Here is a 19,130-nt window from a genome sequence, read left to right on the forward strand (position 1 = left end):
TTCAAGGAATCTCTATTATAAACACCTTCCAGTACAAGGAATAATTCATTGTGTGAAATCCCTGTCCTTAGTGTTGTAGACTACTGAAAAGGAATTCTCACCTCCCTTGATTCTTGATTCTCTGCTGCCATACATCCTGTGTCACTCCTCAGTTTCAGGTATTTCCCACGGTCTACTTTCAGAAAAGGTCATGAAACAATTCTAATCAGTTCCACTAACATTCATGCATTCTAGCCTACCCTGAAACCTTGTGGCTACGTGAGAGCTTTCATGTGGTTTCTGCTGACCCTTATCAACATTCTTCGCAGCAGAATTTCTCCACTCTTCCCAAGCTTCCAGCCAAACCGGCTCCTAGGAGGTGATTCACTTTTTATTAAAGGCAATTTTCTGACATGAGTATCTTGGGCTTCCCACTGTATTTTCACCTTTTCCTGTGTCCACAATTTATTTCTCTTAAGAAGGATTTTTCCTCCTTGCCAAACTAACTATCCCTTGTGTGATCTTTTCTCCATCTCCTGTTTCCTTCAGCACATTTTTTAATCAGTTTTTTCAGCTACCATTTACAGCTTCAGTTTCCCCAACTCCACAGGCCTGTTACTCGTTGCCTGAAATTGGGCACAAACATTCCACTGCGCCAAAAAGAAAGACCTTCATAACTCTTGTCAATTTTTAAAAAATCTTTTCCTTTCCCAAACCCTCAAACTTCTTGAGAGAATAGTGTATACTCATTTACTCAACTTCTGACTATCTAGTCCTCCTTTAACAACCTCTTTGATTTGGCCTCTGACCTGTTTTTACAATGGAAAGAGTTCACTTGAAAGTCACCAGTGATCTTTATGTAGCACATATTCATTTTTTTATTCAGAAAATATTTACTTTGTGTTTAATATGCACCAGATACTTGCTAGATACTAGACGTACATCTAAGAAAGACAAAATCTTTTTTGTCAGATAACTTATTGTTTAGGTAGGGGACACAAACAAGTACAGAGAGAACTACAAAATAGAGGAAGAGTTGTGGTAAGAATAAGGTAATATGAAAGTAAGAGAGCAATGTCTAATTTAGCCTTTAGGTGGTCTTAAAAACTTTTAGGTAGAAGGCGAGGCTTCTCTTAAAGGAAAAAAAAAATATTCATGTAAAGAAGAAGGAGAACAGCATTTCTAGCAGAGAAATTATCTTTCAGGAAGAAATCTCTAAATATGCTTTTGATTATCTGCAAATTTAGAAAGGTGAGTGCACAATTTTTGGGGAGGAGTGGATGGTAATAAAGCTTTTACCTGAATTGAGTTTTCAAATTGATATTTAAATTTTTGTGTATATATAAATTTTGGGGGGTGGGGAGAGAGAGATCTATACTTTTTTACCTGATTCTCACAAATGAATCTGTGATTTCAAAACTTGCAGAGCCACTGTTACAAATGGAGTTGGGGACTAGGTTAGGAAAGGCTTTCTATGCCAACCTAAGGAGTTTTAAATTGTATTTTGAAGACTCTAGTTTAAAGGAATTTAAGAAATATAATGGCATACTCAGATTTTCATCTCTGGAAAGTTTACCTCTCTGTAATGTGAATTATCATATGTGAGGAGCAAGACTGCAGAAAGGGGATTTAGGAGACATGCAGTAGTCCGGGCACAAGAGGAATAGTGCTCAACGATAGGGACAGTGGGCTGAAGGAGAGGTAATGTCATAAGTGGGAGCTAAATAATGTGTACACATGGACATGGAGTGTGGAATAGTACACATTGGAGATTTGGAAGGGCGGGAACGTGGGAGGGTGGTGAGGAATGAGAAATTACCTAATGGGTACGATGTACATTATTTGGGTGATGGTTAGTCTAAAAGCCCAGACTTCACCACTATACAACATATCCATGTAACAAAACTGCACTTGCACCCCTTAAATTTATACCAAATAAATAAATAAATAAATAAAATTTATGGGAAAATTAAAGAAATACTTAGAAGGTAGAATTTAAATTTTAGTCTACACTTGGCGCTGGGCCCTACCCCTTTGTACAGGGCACACTGCACGAACCTACAGAGAACCCTACCTCCAGTGATTATCACCTCATTCTGGTGGAGCTAAACATCTGTCTCAAATTAAGTATTTGTGTACTTGTCTTATCTTCTACATTTCAAATTCTTTGGGGTTGTGTCTTTGGGTTTTCTATCACTTATAGCACCTAACAGTTCTGCATAGTAAGAATTCCAAAACTGCTCATTAGCGGTGATGTTTATATGTAGCATGTACTCTGTTCCCGTGCTCTGAGAACTTTGCGTGTGTTCGTTCATTTAATTCTTAAGGAGTAGTGCTGAGATTCAAACCCAGGTTGTCTGGCTCCAGAGTCCATGCTCTTAAGCAGTATACCAAACCAGCTCAAAATTGGGACCACATTTTTTTAATACAGTCCACCAATTGGTAAGTTTAAAGCAGTGTAGAAAATGTTCTAGTACCACAAGATTAAACGTAATATGTTACTTGATGCGTGTGGAACAGCTAATGAGTTTGCTTTGTAATGTTTTTGTTTCAATTCTTTAGAACCAATTCGAAGATACAAGACTTACCACAGTGACATCTTTAGTACCTCCAGTGAGAGTCCATCTGTTATTTCCTCTGAGTCAGATTTCAGACAAGGTGAGATATATCTGAAACCACGATTATCATTCTTCTTTCAGTAGCGTTGAATTATAAGTTGTCAAGAAGGATACTTCCATATAAAATTTTTAAATTATAAAAAGATGCCATTTACTCATTGATAGTATTACAGGAGCTAAATAGCAGTTTCATCAGACAACAATGCAGTCACTTTCATCATGGAGGTGATAATTCATTGTCTTTAAAAATAACGTTGGCCGGGCGCAGTGGCTCACGCCTGTAATCCTAGCACGCTGGGAGCCGGAGGTGGGAGGATCGCTTGAGCTCAGGAGTTTGAGACCAGCCTGAGCAAGAGCGAGACCCCATCTCTACTAAAAATAGAAAGAAACCACTAAAAATAGAAAAAATTAGCCGGGCATGGTGGCACATGCCTGTAGTCCCAGCTACCCGGGAGGCTGAGGCAGGAGGATCGCTTGAGCCCAGGAGTTTGAGGTTGCTGTGAGCTAGGCTGACGCCACGGCACTCTAGCCCAGGCAAGAGAGTGAGACTCTGTCTCAAAAAAAATAAAAATAAAAAAAATAACATGACTTACATCAAAAGAGTTTAATAAAATAATGTCATTAATTTGGTTCTATGAATATGATTTGTACAAATATATGTCTGCTAAATGCTTGAGTTTTAAATAAGAATTCTTTCATATTTTTATGACCTGTATCATTACTTCTTTTTCATTCCTAATTAGTTAGAAGAAGTGAAGCCTCAAAGAGGTTTGAATCCAGCAGTGGTCTCCCAGGGGTAGATGAAACCCCAAGTCAAGGCCAGTCACAGAGACCAAGGTATGCATATGAAAAAATTTTAATAATGTATTTCCAGGGACAGGTGTCTGGGGTTTTCTTTTATTAAAGTCCGGTAGTTTTTTACATTCTCCTCTTTTTCATTCCTTTTATTGTTTTCATTTTCCTTGTCTCTTCCTTTCTCTTAGCTCCTTTCCTCTTTAAGTTCTCAGAAATTCACCCAATTACATGACAGAGAAGGTACTGGAATCTTTTAAAATCAGAATTGGCTCTAGTTATTTACAGTTTGTGCCTGATTTTTAAAATTGTCAATATGAATATGAAATAACAGGATGGTGAAAGCATGACATTAAAAATTTGTGAGAACAATGTGAGACTCTGTCTCAAAAAAAAAAAAAGACATTTTTCAAACAAAGTTAACTCATTTTGTGAGCCTTATTCTAATTTTCATGATAAGGAACCTCCAAAGTGTCAGGATTATAAGAGAATCTTAATTTTCACTGTTTCTAGATTTTATTTACAGAAATATTAACATTAAGGCCACGTTAGTTTGTCAAATCTGTATTTACACTTTGTGGGGGAAGAAAAACCTGTCTGATGTTCATCGCATCTGAGTTAGATATAGCTATAGGTAAAAGAAAAATATTTCGGGAAGTGGATTATTAGGCATATGTATGTGTTGTCTTAACGTAAGCTGCTAAACTCTACTTCTTAAAACTATTTCCATCTTTTTTCTGCCCACAGAAGTATACATTAACTAAGACATTGGCTACATTCCTTATTCAAGTGCAGAATTTTCTGAATGTGTACAAAGTTTCTGATAATATTCTTAACATGCTGCTACATAATGAGGAGGTCCAGTTTTGTTCTTTAGGTCACATATTTGTAAGGTCTATAAATACTGCGGTATTTATACGTGTTGCATGCTTCTTTATAAAAATTTCCATTCCCTTTAGCTAGAATGAAATGGCGGCAGAGATCCAGAGAGTGCTATTAATTTGTATCCTAGGGGGTGGAGGGAGATTAACAGGAAATTGAGTCAGATGCAGCAGAATGAGTAATTTTTGTATTCTGAGCTATCAAAAGTGTCTTTCAGTGACCAAAAAGGATATTCAAAGCCGTTTCCAAAGAGAATCTCTAAGCCTTTTTATGTGTTAGCTTTTGAAGTACAGTTTATACATAGTACATTCCCATTGCTTCTGTGCCTCTCTGCTTGTTGAGGTAAGCTTTTTTTTTATCCTGACTCCAAACAGAGTCAGAGTTGTTTTTGTTTCTTGTTTTTTGCCTCTCGAACTTTTCAGTACTTGCAGAAACTTCTGCCAGATACTGTGTTGGGAGAGATAAAATAATAATCATTTTTGCTACCTGTTAGTAGCTCTGGCGTAAAAAATTTGAGCAAGAAGGCTAATATCCTTGGTAAAAATAACAGATTTTAAGTTTAAGTGTATAGATCCAAGTTCTTATTGTCCATGAATCCTCCCCCCTTACATGAGAGTGAAAATTATATTCAGTTATTCACTCCACAAGTAATTATTGAGCACCTACCATGTATCAGGTACTTTTAGGTACTGGAGATAGAGTTATGAGCAACACAGCCCCTGGGGGACTTTCTGGAGATGAGATGCAGCCAGTAAACCATAAAAATAAAGTAAGTAATGGCATATAGTGATGGTGCTTTGAAGAAAAACAAAGCTGCCTAAAGGGATAGGAAGTGCAGGGATGTAATGTTCAGATTATATTTTATATAGGTAATGTGATCAGAGACCATCTCTCTTAAGGAATGACTTTGAACAGAAAGCTGATGGGAGTAAGGAAGTAATCCATGCAGATATCAACAGGAAGAGTATTCAGACAAAAAGAACAGCAAGCAGAAAGGCCCTAAGGTGTAGGAGATGTGTTTCATGTTAGAGGAACGGCAAGAAAGGCAGTGTGGCTACAGGAGAATGAGTTAAAGGGTGGAGTGGATGGCAGCCAAGCAGCCAGGACCCAAATCATGTCGGGCCACAGAAGCTAAGGTGAGCATTTTAGATGTTATCTTAAGGGTAACGGGAAGCCATTGGATGATTGAAAGTATGGAAAGCCATGATCTAATTCACATTGTAATGGGATTACTCTGGTGTGTTCTGGGAAGAACAGTTTGTAGGAGTAAAAGACCAGTTAGGAGACAGTTACAGTAATCCATTAGAGCTGGGTACAGCACAGGCTTGGTTATTAGTGATGGAGAAGAGTCAGATACGGAGATCTTAAAGGTTATGCTTTCAGAATTTACTGCTCAGTTGTCTGTGGGATTTGCAAGAAAGGGGAATCAGGAATGACTCCAAGTTGTGTCCTAGGCAACCAGTAAATGACTAAGAAAAAAGATTAGATGTGGAGGAAAAGTATCAAAAGTTTGAGTTTGGAAATGTTAGGCTAACAATGCATATTAACATCCAAGCAGAACACTGACCTATGCAGGTGAATAGAATTAGAATTCAAGGGAGAGACTGAAGTTGCTAATATGCATATCAAAGTCAAGGGACTATATAAGTAATTAAGATCATGTGACCAGATGATCGTATAGAGTGTGAATGGAGATTAGAAAAAGCTGGAGGTCTGAGCACTGTGCTTGTAGTCCAACATTAGAGATTAGAAATGAAGGGGATCCAGCAAAAGAGACTAAAAAGGAGGGGCCAGCGAAGTAGAAGGAAAGTGAGGGAAGCATGGTTGCCCAGAAGCCAAGTATTTCAAGAAGGGGAAGGATTGTTCAACTATGTCTTATGATGCTGAGAGGTCAAGTAAGGTGAAAATTGAAAATTACCCTTCAGCTCATATAACATGGAGGTCAGTCATCTTCGTGAGCCATTTTGGTGGAATAGCGGGGGCTGAAATTTGATGGGTCTATGTCCAAGAGAGTGTGGGAGATGAAGATGAAGATAAAGTTTAAATGACGATTTTGAAGAGATTTACTCTAAAGGACAGCAGAAAAAAGGGGGATGTGGAACCCAATGGAGGATTTTTTTCTTCTTGTTCTAAGTAGGAAAGTATAGCATGTTTGTATGCTATTGTTTGCGATTATTAATGATAATTGCAGGAGCAAAGTCTTTGAGGGGGGAGAGGAGTGGAATACCATGTGCAGTGGAGGTTTCAGTCCTATATGAGAGTGCAGGAGGTTTACCCATTATAACAGGAGGAAAAGTAGACTATCTGGGTATAGGTTTGGACGGTTTGACATTGGAGGATGAGGAAATTATTTCCTCATTGTTTCTTATTTCACAAAGAAAGGTGAAGAAAAGTCATCAATTGAGAGAAAAAGAGACTACTGAAGGTTTCAAAAGAGAAGGAAGAAGATGTAAAATAGTTTTCCAGGAAAATGAGGCACCAGGCAGGGTTGAGGACCTACTGAGACCAGACAGCATGGTTTTGGAGTTTCATGAGAGCTGAGCTTTTATGAAAGGAGTGATTTTAATGATGGAATTTAGGATCCAATCACTGTAAGGGCAAAAGGAGAGTAATAGCCACAGAGAAATTGGTAGTAGGGTCAATGAATTAAAATTCTTTTTTTTTTTTTGAGACAGAGTCTCACTTTGTTGCCCGGGCTAGAGTGCCGTGGCGTCAGCCTAGCTCACAGCAACCTCAAACTCCTGGGCTCAAGCAATCCTCCTGCCTCAGCCTCCTGAGTAGCTGGGACTACAGGCACGCGCCACCATGCCTGGCTAATTTTTTCTATATATATGTTTTTAGTTGTCCAGATAATTTATTTCTATTTTTAGTAGAGACGGGGTCTCGCTCAGGCTGTTCTCGAACTCCTGACCTTGAGCGATCCACCCGCCTCGGCCTCCCAGAGGGCTAGGATTACAGGCGTGACCCACCGCGCCCGGCCAAAACTCTTTTTTTTCTTTTTCCTTGAGACAGAGTCTCACTCTGTCACCTAGGCTAGAGTGCAGTGGTGTCATCATAGCTCACTGCAACCTCAAGTGATTCTCTTGCGTCAGCCTCCCACGTAGCTGGGACTACAGGCATGTACCACCATGCCTGGCTAATTTTTCTGTTTTTTGTAGAAACAGGGTCTAGCTCTTGCTCAGACTGGTCTCAAATTCCTGGCCTTAAGCAATCCTCCTGCCTAAGCCTCCCAGAGTGCTAGGATTACAAGCATGAGCCACCGTGCTCAGCCTAAAATTTCTTGACAGAGTTAATGAATTATCTGAAGAAGGGTACTAAAGGGAGTGAGGTGGAAAAAATAAGGAGATTACATAGAGCATGGAAGGATAGAAGTAGGAAATTATGGAGATGGAATGCTTATTGTTAATAGCCTGCATGACCATGGGAGTAGGTCTTGGGCTGAGGCAGGGAGGAAGCTAGAGTGCTAGCAGACTCCTCAGTCTATATATCATCACGACGAATGGTGACAGGATTTGTGGTGCTGAGTCAGGCACTTAACTCTTTAAGTAATAAGGAACAGTGACCAAAAGGACAATAAATGTCTAGAACAAAGAGTAGTAGATGTTATGATTCTGTGGCATGTACTTGAGGAGAGCTGAGGGTTATTGGAGGAGGGGTCAGCAGTGGTCTGGAAGCTGAAATAAGAATTAAGGAGAATCTCTTCCCGCCTCCAAGGCCCAGTGATACAGGCCTGTAAGAATAAACCAGCCCCTATCTGAAATAGCTACAAGGGAAGCAGTCTTCAGAGAATGCTGGAATGTTCAGAGAAGTGGAGGCTACAGATCTACCCACTAAAAATGGAACATTTCTGACACTAAACATATGGGGTTTTTTTCTCACAACAACAACCAGTTCTCCCAAGTCTTTGGACACTTGCTGAATGTCCTACAATTTAATTCAATTCTGACACTAATTACCTGGAGTTAGCGTCAGGTCTTCCAAGTGCTCAGTCCCACAAGACTGCCCCAACTTGAGATGCCAGTTACAAATCCCAGGCTTCTCGTACATCTGACCAACCAGCTATAAATCGAGGGGTTTCTCAGGTATGATAATACAGTAGCACGGCTCACAAAATTCAGGGAAGCACTTTACTTACTTTTGCTGATTTATTATAAAAGATAGTATGAAGGGTGTAGATGAACAGCCAGATGATGAGGTATACAGGCCAAGGTCTGGAAAGGCCCAGAGCGCAGGAGCTTCTGTCCCATGGAGTCAGGATATGTCATTCTCCTGGCATGTGGATACGTTGACCAACCCAGAAGCTCTCTGAACCTTATCATTTGGGGGCTTTTATGGAGGTTCCATTACATGGGCATGATCGATTATTAACTCGCCCAGAGATTGGGGAGAGTGGGGCTGAAAGTTCTCGGCTTCTAATCAAGGCGTGGTCTTTCTGGTGACCCCAGCTGAAGCTATCGAGGGTCCCACCAAGAGTTTCCTCATTAGAACAGAAGAGGCTCCTGTCAGTCAGGAATTCCAAGAGTTCTAGGAGCCAGGGTCAAACGCCAAATACTGTTAGTAGAACAAAGATTCTCCTATCATCCCTGTCACTCTGGAAATTTCAAGGGTTTTAGAACCTCTTTGTTAGGAACCAGGGACAAATATCAGATATATATATTTCTTATTGTGCCACATTGTATAATGCAAAGATTCTTCTCAGATGAAAAGGTAAAATCTATTTAAATTCTTGCAACCTTCTTAACATGTAGTTTTCCTGACTGGCCTTAAAACAATGGTTTTCTTCCCAACCCTTACTCTTCTCCTCTTTTCTATATAGCAGACAATATGAAACACCCCTTGAAGGCAACTTAATCAATCAAGAGATCATGCTAAAACGGCAAGAAGAAGAAATGATGCAGCTGCAAGCCAGAATGGCCCTTAGACAGTCTCGGTTGAGCCTGTATCCAGGAGACACAATCAAAGCTTCCATGCTTGACATCACCAGGGATCCCTTAAGAGAAATTGCCCTAGAAACAGCCATGACCCAAAGAAAACTGAGAGTAAGTTGATTCTCAGGTTACTACATTTAAACTTGCCCTCACAGGGAACTGTTTGGCAAAGTACTTTCAAAAAATTGCAATACATATCCTAAAGTAGCCTGTAGATAAAATTGAAATCCCTTATTAGTTTCCATTAGGATTAATTGTTGCCTGATATTAAAATAAATATTTAGCTGTTTTTATTATTTTATTTTAGAAATAACTTATGGGTTTAAAGTATCTTAACTTTATACTTTAAAAATATATTCATGATCGTTAAAATCATTCAGTAGTATGGGGATTATATTTTAATATTAAGAAATTTATTATCCCACAAATTGAGAAGATTAGAGATAGAAAAGTCAAGGTAGGTGGGAAAGCTCAAGAATCATTATCAAGTGCATTCCATCTTGCTGCTCTACCCTCCTCAAAATTTTGGCAATAATTTATAGTTAAAAGATGATTAGCTCCAAGCATAATATCCTTACATTACAATATCCAAAGATAGGAAGGAGCAAGTCTGCCTCTTGTATCTTGTGGGAGGATTTTTTTATGTGTCTTTTTTTCTAGTTGGGGTATTTTACTGTCAACATATGATCTTAAATATATTTTTATAAGCATAAGCTCAATTTGTGAGTTACTAGATTCCAATAAAATATAACTGGATTTATTTTCAACTAAAAGGAAGGAATTCAATCAGGCTTCATCAATTTATTATTATACCCAATATCTATGTTAAAATTAAGCAATAGGTTAGATGTCAGACAAAATAGTGTGGGCTTCCAAGTCAGCTGCATAAATGGCACACGTATGTACACACCCAGCCAGTTTCAGACAGCTAACTAGAACTTTGGTTCATTTGTAATTTGTAAATTATAGATGATACCTTTATAGTTTGTTTTCTGTTTTCCCTTTGGCTTAGACACATTTTAACTTGTTCATACCCCATTGCCCTAGTTGATCATTATTAGATTCTGGTCTTCCCATAGCAGACCATTTTCATTTTGTCTACTCTGTTTCTATTCTTGTTTAAAATGTGTCCTGTTGGTTCATTGAATATTAACAAACCCTTAATGTTAAACTTTTACTTAAATGGTATCTGTCACATGTTCCACCCTCAATTAATTGAATAGAATTCCCACACCAAGCAAGCAAATGAGCTGTAAAGGCAAATGCAAAGAAGAAACCAATAAAAACAAAACTCCATTAGTTCAAACACATGCACACACGCACCACCTGCCTTTGGCTCAAGATTAGTCTTTGTTTCATTGTACCTTTTGCCCATTTGGACATAATCTTTTAGTCTTTTCTCAACCCTGCTCCCACTTAGAGTCTAACTTGTTTAAAGTTATCTCCTAAACTAGTTCCTTCCTCTGACCAATACAACAGGAAAGGGGAAAGGGTAGATTGAGAAGCAGTAGATGCAGAGCGTGGGCTCCACTTTCCCTGTCCCTTGGGTCCCTCCGTTTCTTGAGATATTTTTCTTGCTGGTGGCATTGATGGGTGTCAGAGACTACATGTGATACTATCCCTAGTTGTCATTATTTAAAACAGAAAGTTCAGTGTCATAGGGTTCTAAGAACATGATTACAGATGGATATATATTTTTTATAGTCACAAAGTAGATGTCCTCTAACTATAACCTGTTTTAGATTGAATATCACTCTCTAAAACAATAAAATTCTGCTCAATCACTTCATACATTCACAACATTAAACCTAATCCTTATGTGAGTTTGATAACTGTGTATTACTTTAATAAGTAAGACTACTATTTTTTTTTTGAGCGTCTGAGTCTATCTGGAGGCCAAATGAAAATCCTATAAAACAGCATACAGTTAGGCATTATATTTGACATCACTGGTTAGAAAACAAAGATGAGGAAAAACTTCTGTTAAAAGTTAGCATAAGGTACATTCCATTCCTCTTCTCATTAAATTCCTGCGTACTTTTTCATTGAAAGTTTCAGCATTTATTTTAGATCACCTAGTTCTAATGTGGTGGTTTTATATGTAATCTATTATTATTGCATTATTTTCCTTTCAAAGAAAGAGCTAGAATAAATATTAAAAGCTATTGATTCTACTTATGTGCTTTTCAGAATTTCTTCGGCCCTGAGTTTGTGAAAATGACAATTGAACCATTTATATCTTTGGATTTGCCACGGTCTATCCTTGTAAGTAATAAAACCAATTTGTGTAACTCTTAGGAAGTAATTTCAGTAATTCTGTTTATAAAAAACCAGTTAAAATTCTTATCATGCTTATTTGAATAAATGCCGTTTATTTTTTTCAATTGCAGACCAAGAAAGGGAAGAATGAGGATAACCGAAGGAAAGTAAACATAATGCTTCTGAGTGGGCAGAGACTGGAACTGACCTGTGATACCAAAACTATATGTAAAGACGTGTTTGATATGGTTGTGGCCCATATCGGCTTAGTGGAGCATCATTTGTTTGCTTTAGCTACCCTCAAAGGTACCAAGGCATTTTAAATTCGGAGTATAATATGGAAACTTGGCAATAAGCAGACTTCCTATACCTGTTATTATGCCCAGCCTCATTTTGGGAAATATTAACTAAATAAACAAGTCAGCACTGAGAAGCAAGAGTGAGTTAGGAACTCCCTTCCTTCTCCTAACTATGTTCATTATTTTAATAGCTGTGTTTGTTAGGCACCTTCTGTATCTGACTATGAAGTGGTTTGGGGGTTTTTTTGGCTACATGGCTATATAAAAATAGATTTTAATCATTATATTTTAGGAACCATTTATGTTAATTGCCTGTATATATACTCTAGAAATTAGTATCCTAATATGAGTCTTAATATATGTCAGGACCCTATTTCTGAATTTCCACATCAGATTTTTTAGCCCACTATCCTAAAACCATAGTGTCTTTTTAAAATGATAGTCGATAACTGAATTAGTCATTTCATGTATCTTTTAACATTGCATCCACTTAACTTCATGACATTAACAACTACAGTAGTCTCAGAGCACAACTTCAATAGAAACCTCTCCTATTTACCAATTATAGTTGCCATAGCAATAAGAAACTCTTTGGAATCTTCTTTAATAAATCATTATATTTATAAATTACTCTTCAATATTTCAGATTCCTGTTTACCTCAAAATTTAACTTGGAAAGCTTAAACAACAAAGTACCATAAATGACAATTGAAGGGTCAAATGATCCTGAAACTCTATAAGATCATGATAATGTTTTCTTTATCACAAAATAAATATTTTTCATAGCTTATTGGATTCGTGTGCCTCAAAAATGAATAATTCATTTTTTTAAAGTCATCTAATATTCAGATAGTACCTACTGATGTCCTATCACTTTATTAATTTCACTTTTCAACTAATCAGGTAATCCTATCTACCTAAAGATATTCAATTAATCAGAATTTCTATTTGTAATACATCTAATTTCTTAAACATGCTGGACAAAGCAGATTTTTTTATCTGCATGTTTTTCTGATTCTGTTTTAGATAATGAGTATTTCTTTGTTGATCCTGATTTAAAATTAACCAAAGTGGCCCCAGAGGGATGGAAAGAAGAACCAAAGAAAAAGAGTAAAGCCACTGTTAATTTTACTTTGTTTTTCCGAATTAAATTTTTCATGGATGATGTTAGTCTAATACAGTGAGTACACAAGAGTTTCTCTTTTGCTCTTTTTGACCACTGGTCTTTTGACCCTTTAGCTTATTGATAACTGAATTATTTGATTCTGATCAGTGATAATGTCTTCTTTATCATAAAAGAAATATTTCTTTCAACATAGTTTATTTAATCCTTATGCCTTAAAAACAAGCTTAATAATAAACCATCTTGGAAACTAAACATCTATGTCTATAACAAAAATCACCTTAATGTTCAAGATCAAAAGCCTAGATGTTTGTGTGTCTGTTTATTGTTTCCAGACATACTCTGACCTGTCATCAGTATTACCTTCAGCTGCGGAAAGATATTTTGGAGGAGAGGACACACTGCGATGACGAGACTTCCTTACTGCTGGCATCCTTGGCTCTCCAGGCTGAGTATGGAGATTATCAACCAGAGGTAGGATTTATGTTTTTCTCCAGGGCCACTTTTGTATTGGTGCTCTTATATTTGGTGTAGTTAAGGACTAAACCTGGTTGAGGGGGTTGACGTTTAGATACGGAGATTCTGAGGCCAGTTTTGAAACCTTTGAATGTCACTCTCCTCAAGCTTGCTAATCAGTTCAGTCATTCAACATCGCTAAAAGACTGATAACATTTCCTCTAAAACTCATCCCTCAGAGAGAGAAGCAGAAATACGTAGAAGTATTTTATCTCTTGGCTGAAGCACAAACTTCAGGATAGGAGGAAGAGAGTTTATTCCAATAAAAGGCAAACAGAACTGCTTACAAAAATATTCTCCTTTTTAGGTTCATGGTGTGTCTTATTTTAGACTGGAACATTATTTGCCTGCCAGAGTAATGGAGAAACTCGATTTATCCTATATTAAAGAAGAGTTACCCAAATTGCACAATACCTATGCGGGAGCTTCTGAAAAAGAGACAGAGTTAGAATTTTTAAAGGTAAGCATGCAAGATTACAAATGATAAGCTTTAGATCTTTTTCAAACTAAGCAAAATGTATTGGAGGACACATATATAAAAGCTCAAGTGCCCATAACTGAAACTGTGCATTATCTCATCTCACTTATTGCTGACTAAAACTGTGGTATTTTATTTCTCATTTCATAAAAGAGGGGATTCAGTCTCAGAGAGGCAATGTAATGTTCCCAAAGTCAATGGCTAGTGTATGGGACAAAACTATGATTTGAATCCATATCTATCTGGCTATAAATTCTATGCTTTTATCCTATTCCATACTCTCAAAATCAAGATGCGTTATAAAGAAGAAACAGTTGAATTTGGTGAATGGCTGGATATGAGAGGCAAGTTCACACTGATTCTAAAATTCTTTTGTTTTGTCTTTTCTCAGAAGGCTTAAAACTCATTTGCACCCTTTGAAAATGGTCTTTCCACTAACTACCAACTAATTTACACAGGGGTGGGAAGTCAGAAAAATTGATTTAATATTTCTGTCTTGCAAATCCATTCATCTTCCCTAAAATCATTTCCTGTCCGTCTAAAAATCACCTGCAGCACCCCTCCCCCCATTTCTCTCTCCCTTATAGGAGGGTATTTAAACTTCAACTATCTGGCCATGTTTATACACATTAAATAAATTTGTATACTTTTTTCTCCTAAAAAAAATGGAAGAAATTTTTGCTCACCCCAAGGTCACAAAAATTTTTTGAACTTTATATTTTTAGCTCCTGTATGTAGGTCTGCAATCATTTTGGGTTAAGGGTGAACTAAGGGTTGAGATTTATGTTTTTGGCATGTGGATATCCAATTGTTCCAGCAACACTTGTTGAAGACTGTTCTTTCCACATTAAACTACTCTGGTACAGCTTCAGTATCTTTGTCACCATTTACCAAGGTGTATTGCTGTGGTGTGGTATTGTTCCAACAGGTCTGCCAAAGACTGACAGAATATGGAGTTCATTTTCACCGAGTGCACCCTGAGAAAAAGTCACAAACGGGAATATTGCTTGGCGTCTGTTCCAAAGGTGTCCTTGTGTTTGAAGTTCACAATGGAGTTCGCACATTGGTCCTTCGCTTTCCATGGAGGGAAACCAAGAAGATTTCTTTTTCTGTATGTCCATTTAACCTCTTTTTATTATATTTTTAAGTGAATGTTATTGATTTCCAATGTAGCACATTAACTGACTTTCCTTAGAGCTAATATATCTTAATATAATTTAACTCTTCGTTCTTAGTTGTATTAATAGGAAGTATTGTTGAGATTTTATTTGTTTGTGGTTTGTTCAAGAAGTGATTTTTAAAAGAGTGTTACACATTCCTAGCTGGTTATATGCTCAGTTAACTTTAGTTAAATTACAACCAAGTTGAATTCTCTGTTAAGTCAGAACTTATTCTAGGGTCATAACTTATTACCTGGAGAAATCCCCTTAAAGTTTTTAAGATAGATAATTATCTTAACTCCAGTGAACTTTGTCTAGCTCGGTAGTAGATCCCTCATAGCAACTGTTATTTTAATCTCAGCAGTCCAGAGATTTACTGGATTTTATGAACTAGTCCCAGGACTTTCTGTCTTAGATTTTAGTGTATAATGTCTATAGAGATAAAGTTAGAAAAGTGATTTTTAGAAAATATGTTTGTGAAACAGCTATAAAAACATATGTTGATTTAGGACATAGTTGGGATATCTGAACATTGAAGTGCCATATAGCAAACCCCAGAGGTGAATCAAAAATGTGTTTTGATATTTTTTTCCTTGTGGTATTCAGAGACTGTTGATACCTTTAGTTCATATTTGGGCTGAAATATGCTCTCACCAGAACAATTTTATAAAGATATCAAGATCCTGAAGGACTTTGGATAATCTCCAACCTAGAGACCTTTGAAATCAGTTCTAGACCTGATTTGTGATTCTCCTACTTCCCCTGTATTTGGCAAAAATATCAACACATTTTATCTCTCAACCCAGCAGTTACATTATCCAATACCTGTCCATTCCCACATTTTCTTTAACTTCCCACAACTTCTGTCCAGCCTTCATGCTACCCAGATTCTACTTAACTGAATCACAGCTCTAATCATTATATATTATTTAAAAAAAAAATTCTTATTGAACATCAGAGATTTTTTTAACCAATAGAGTGGAACACATATTTCTTATCATCTCTTTTTCAAACAGTTTTGGTATTTGTAAACATTGCCATAAACTCAAAATATTAATAATCTTATTAAAGGAAATTTTTTCCCTTGCTCATGGCTGTACAATCCCTATACAATCTGATTTAGGCGACAATTTTTGAAAGTGGCAAGTAATATTAATTTAATTTATTTCCTGAATTTGTTTATAACAATACAGTCACATGCCACATAATGACATTTCGGTCAACAGTGGACCATGTATACAACTAATACTTATCTTTACTGTACCTTTTCAATGTTTAGATATGTTTACATAAATACTTACCATTGTGTTATAGTTGCCTACAGTATTCAGTATGGTAACATGCTGTACAGATTTGTAGCCTAGGAGCAATAGGCTATAACATATCATCTAGGTACATAGTAGGCTATCCCACCAAGGTTTATGTATGTACACTGTATGTTTACACAATGACAAAACCACCTAACAATGCATTTCTCAGAATGTATCTTCATTGCTAAGCAATGCATGACTGTATAGGATTATATTTTCTATATTTATATGAGATGTAGGTCAAAAAATATCCAATCCCTAATAATGGGAAATATAAGTAATATCTCTACTTGTTAACAGATTATAGTATTTGGTCATGTAAAAAAGTTATAGGAAAGCATTCTAATTTTGAATACTCTTGATTAATGTTGTAGAAAAAGAAAATCACATTGCAAAATACATCAGATGGAATAAAACATGCCTTCCAGACAGAAAACAGTAAGGTATGCCAGTACCTGCTGCACCTCTGCTCTTCCCAGCATAAGTTCCAGCTGCAGATGAGAACAAGACAGAGCAACCAAGATGCCCAAGATATTGGTAAGGAGAAGCAGACTATTTCAGATGTTGTCAGCGTATGTGCACAGTTTTTGCCACAAATTTTAAAAGAACTACCATGTTTAGGATAAAAACTTACAATGTATATATATGTGAAATGACTAAGTCAGGGCTATAAAAATGTTGCAAATGAAGCTGAGGTTTCAATTTCATGTTCATTTTGAGAAAAGCACCCCAGATCACTGGGGCAGTCCCTGTTGAAATGTCTATTTTATAATGTAAACATTATAAAAGTCTGGGCCATGTAACATCTACCCACAGTAAACTTACACACTATTTGGGAAGCTAAGACCAACATATGTGAAACAATAATACATAATAGAGGTTCTAGATTTTAGAAACGGATTTTATTATACAGACTTTATGATCCATGCTACAAGAGAACAGAGAAGTCAGAGGCTAGGGTACTGGAGAGATGGCACTTAAATTGGATTTGAAAGACAAAAATAATTTAAGTAGGTCGGAGATAAATGGAAGGACTTTCCAGATGAGGGAAAGAACATGGGAAACCAGGCGGAGGACAGGAGAGATATGCACCCAGGTGAGTGAAGAGACAGACCATACATTTATGTGGGTGGCAGATGTGTACCACCTGTTAGTTTTACTTGAGTGCATCTCTATTTTGAGATCGAGGTGAATAACCACAGTATCCAATATAAATGGTCAGGAGAGTGGTTTCACTTTCTTTTTAAAAAAGGAGCCAGTAGAAGAAACTGATTTGGCTCCCAAAAAATATCTCATTCAGAACTGAAATATTTAAAGCTTACTGTGCAATTAAAGATTAAAGTTATATAAAACACAATTCTGCACAAGTAAGTTCTGATAGGCTTAAGCCAGACATTCTGAAGTGTATGATTAAAAAATTTAATGGAATAGGTGAGCTTGTGCAGCACAGCCCTATAAATTCTTAATCCAAAATTTTTCACATTCTGAAATCTTAAGGAAAATAGTTTCCGCATAGAATCGTACTGGGGTCATGGCAACCTATGAATGGATGTTTTGCAAACTTTCAGAATCATGATGGAGGTGGGGGTTGTATGCGTATTTAAAAGGAAGATTCCAAGAACCTACCAGAGACTTGGAGAATCACAGTCTTTGGGAACTGGATCCTTAGAATCTGCATTTTAACAGGCTTTTTTCAGTAATGATTTTTATGCATGCTAAAATGTAATCACCACTACTATAAAGTAATCTCATAATTTTTCTTTCTCTGCTTTGCTCTGCTAAGAAATTTATGTATTCTTATATAATTACAAAGATAGTGAAATATAAAACGTATTGGTATCATCAGCATTCCTACTTGTACTTATATTCTATTCAGTACAAACCAGAATTGAACAATTGAAGGTTACTTCATCACAGATGTGGTATAGTAAAGACAGTCGGAAGTCAAAAGTATGAAACTAGCCTTCCTTCCATCCCCAACATTTCTTATACTGAAGAACAATATAGAATAGTAGTTAAGAGCATGAGCTTTGGAGCCAAACTGCAAGTGTCAAACCAGGCTCTATTACTTAGAAGCCTTAAAACTTCAGGCAAGCTTAAACTCTCTGGCTCAGTTACTCCATTTGTAAAATGATAATCATAAGGTTGTATAGAGGAAATGAATTCATACATGTAGAGCACTTTAAAAGTACCTGGTACAGAGAAAGTATTCAGTAAATATTCATTATTATTGTTATCATCATCACCATCATCAACATTGTTTTATCACTACCATAGTAATAGGAGTATCGGCAATAGTAGAGGATACTGCTACTATACTGTGTGCTACATGGTACACTACTATATACCACTCTACTATGTAGTAGTAGTAGCAGCAGTAGTAGTAGATGAATGACCTTAGGAAAGTAACTGACTTTTTGCAGTCTCATTTTCTTCATCCATGAAGTGGGGCAGTGCTCTACATATCTCACAGGTTTGCCACTAGGATCACGACAGCTATGTATGCATGAACTCATATGTGAAAGCACTTTAAGATGGTGTGGTCTACATCTTTTCCCAGATTTTGTTAACCATCAAAGGAATCATTACCTACTTAAAATTGGCTTAGAAGTAACCAGTGCCTATTTAACTATGTGTACTAGACAAGTGAAAATAACTGGGGTTATCTGTCGGAAGTTGATAGGCTAACAAATGTATGCTGCTTCTTTAGAGTCATTGAATGTTGGTTCTAGAAAGAATCTTAGAGGTCACTAAGTCTAAAATTTTACCAATGCATAAACTGGTTC

General features: G+C 36.8%; 1 protein-coding gene across 9 annotated transcripts in view; it reads left to right on the forward strand.

Moving 5' to 3' along the window:
• The window catches only part of PTPN13 (protein tyrosine phosphatase non-receptor type 13), a 143,185-nt gene that overhangs the window by 72,298 nt on the left and 51,757 nt on the right, over positions 1-19,130 (forward strand). For 7 of the 9 annotated variants that reach the window (XM_045536772.1, XM_045536776.1, XM_045536775.1 and 4 more), the window contains exons 8-17: positions 2,542-2,637; positions 3,341-3,434; positions 9,088-9,310; positions 11,390-11,464; positions 11,590-11,764; positions 12,784-12,937; positions 13,216-13,354; positions 13,704-13,856; positions 14,803-14,985; positions 16,719-16,881. In XM_045536772.1, coding sequence (XP_045392728.1) covers positions 2,542-2,637; positions 3,341-3,434; positions 9,088-9,310; positions 11,390-11,464; positions 11,590-11,764; positions 12,784-12,937; positions 13,216-13,354; positions 13,704-13,856; positions 14,803-14,985; positions 16,719-16,881 — 1,455 coding nt within the window. The remainder of the gene's footprint in view (positions 1-2,541; positions 2,638-3,340; positions 3,435-9,087; positions 9,311-11,389; positions 11,465-11,589; positions 11,765-12,783; positions 12,938-13,215; positions 13,355-13,703; positions 13,857-14,802; positions 14,986-16,718; positions 16,882-19,130) is intronic. The other 2 variants (XM_045536774.1, XM_045536779.1) reach the window with 1 other exon arrangement.

This window comes from Lemur catta, chromosome 24 (assembly GCF_020740605.2).
Source record: "Lemur catta isolate mLemCat1 chromosome 24, mLemCat1.pri, whole genome shotgun sequence".
In the NCBI taxonomy this organism is placed as follows: domain Eukaryota; kingdom Metazoa; phylum Chordata; class Mammalia; order Primates; family Lemuridae; genus Lemur; species Lemur catta.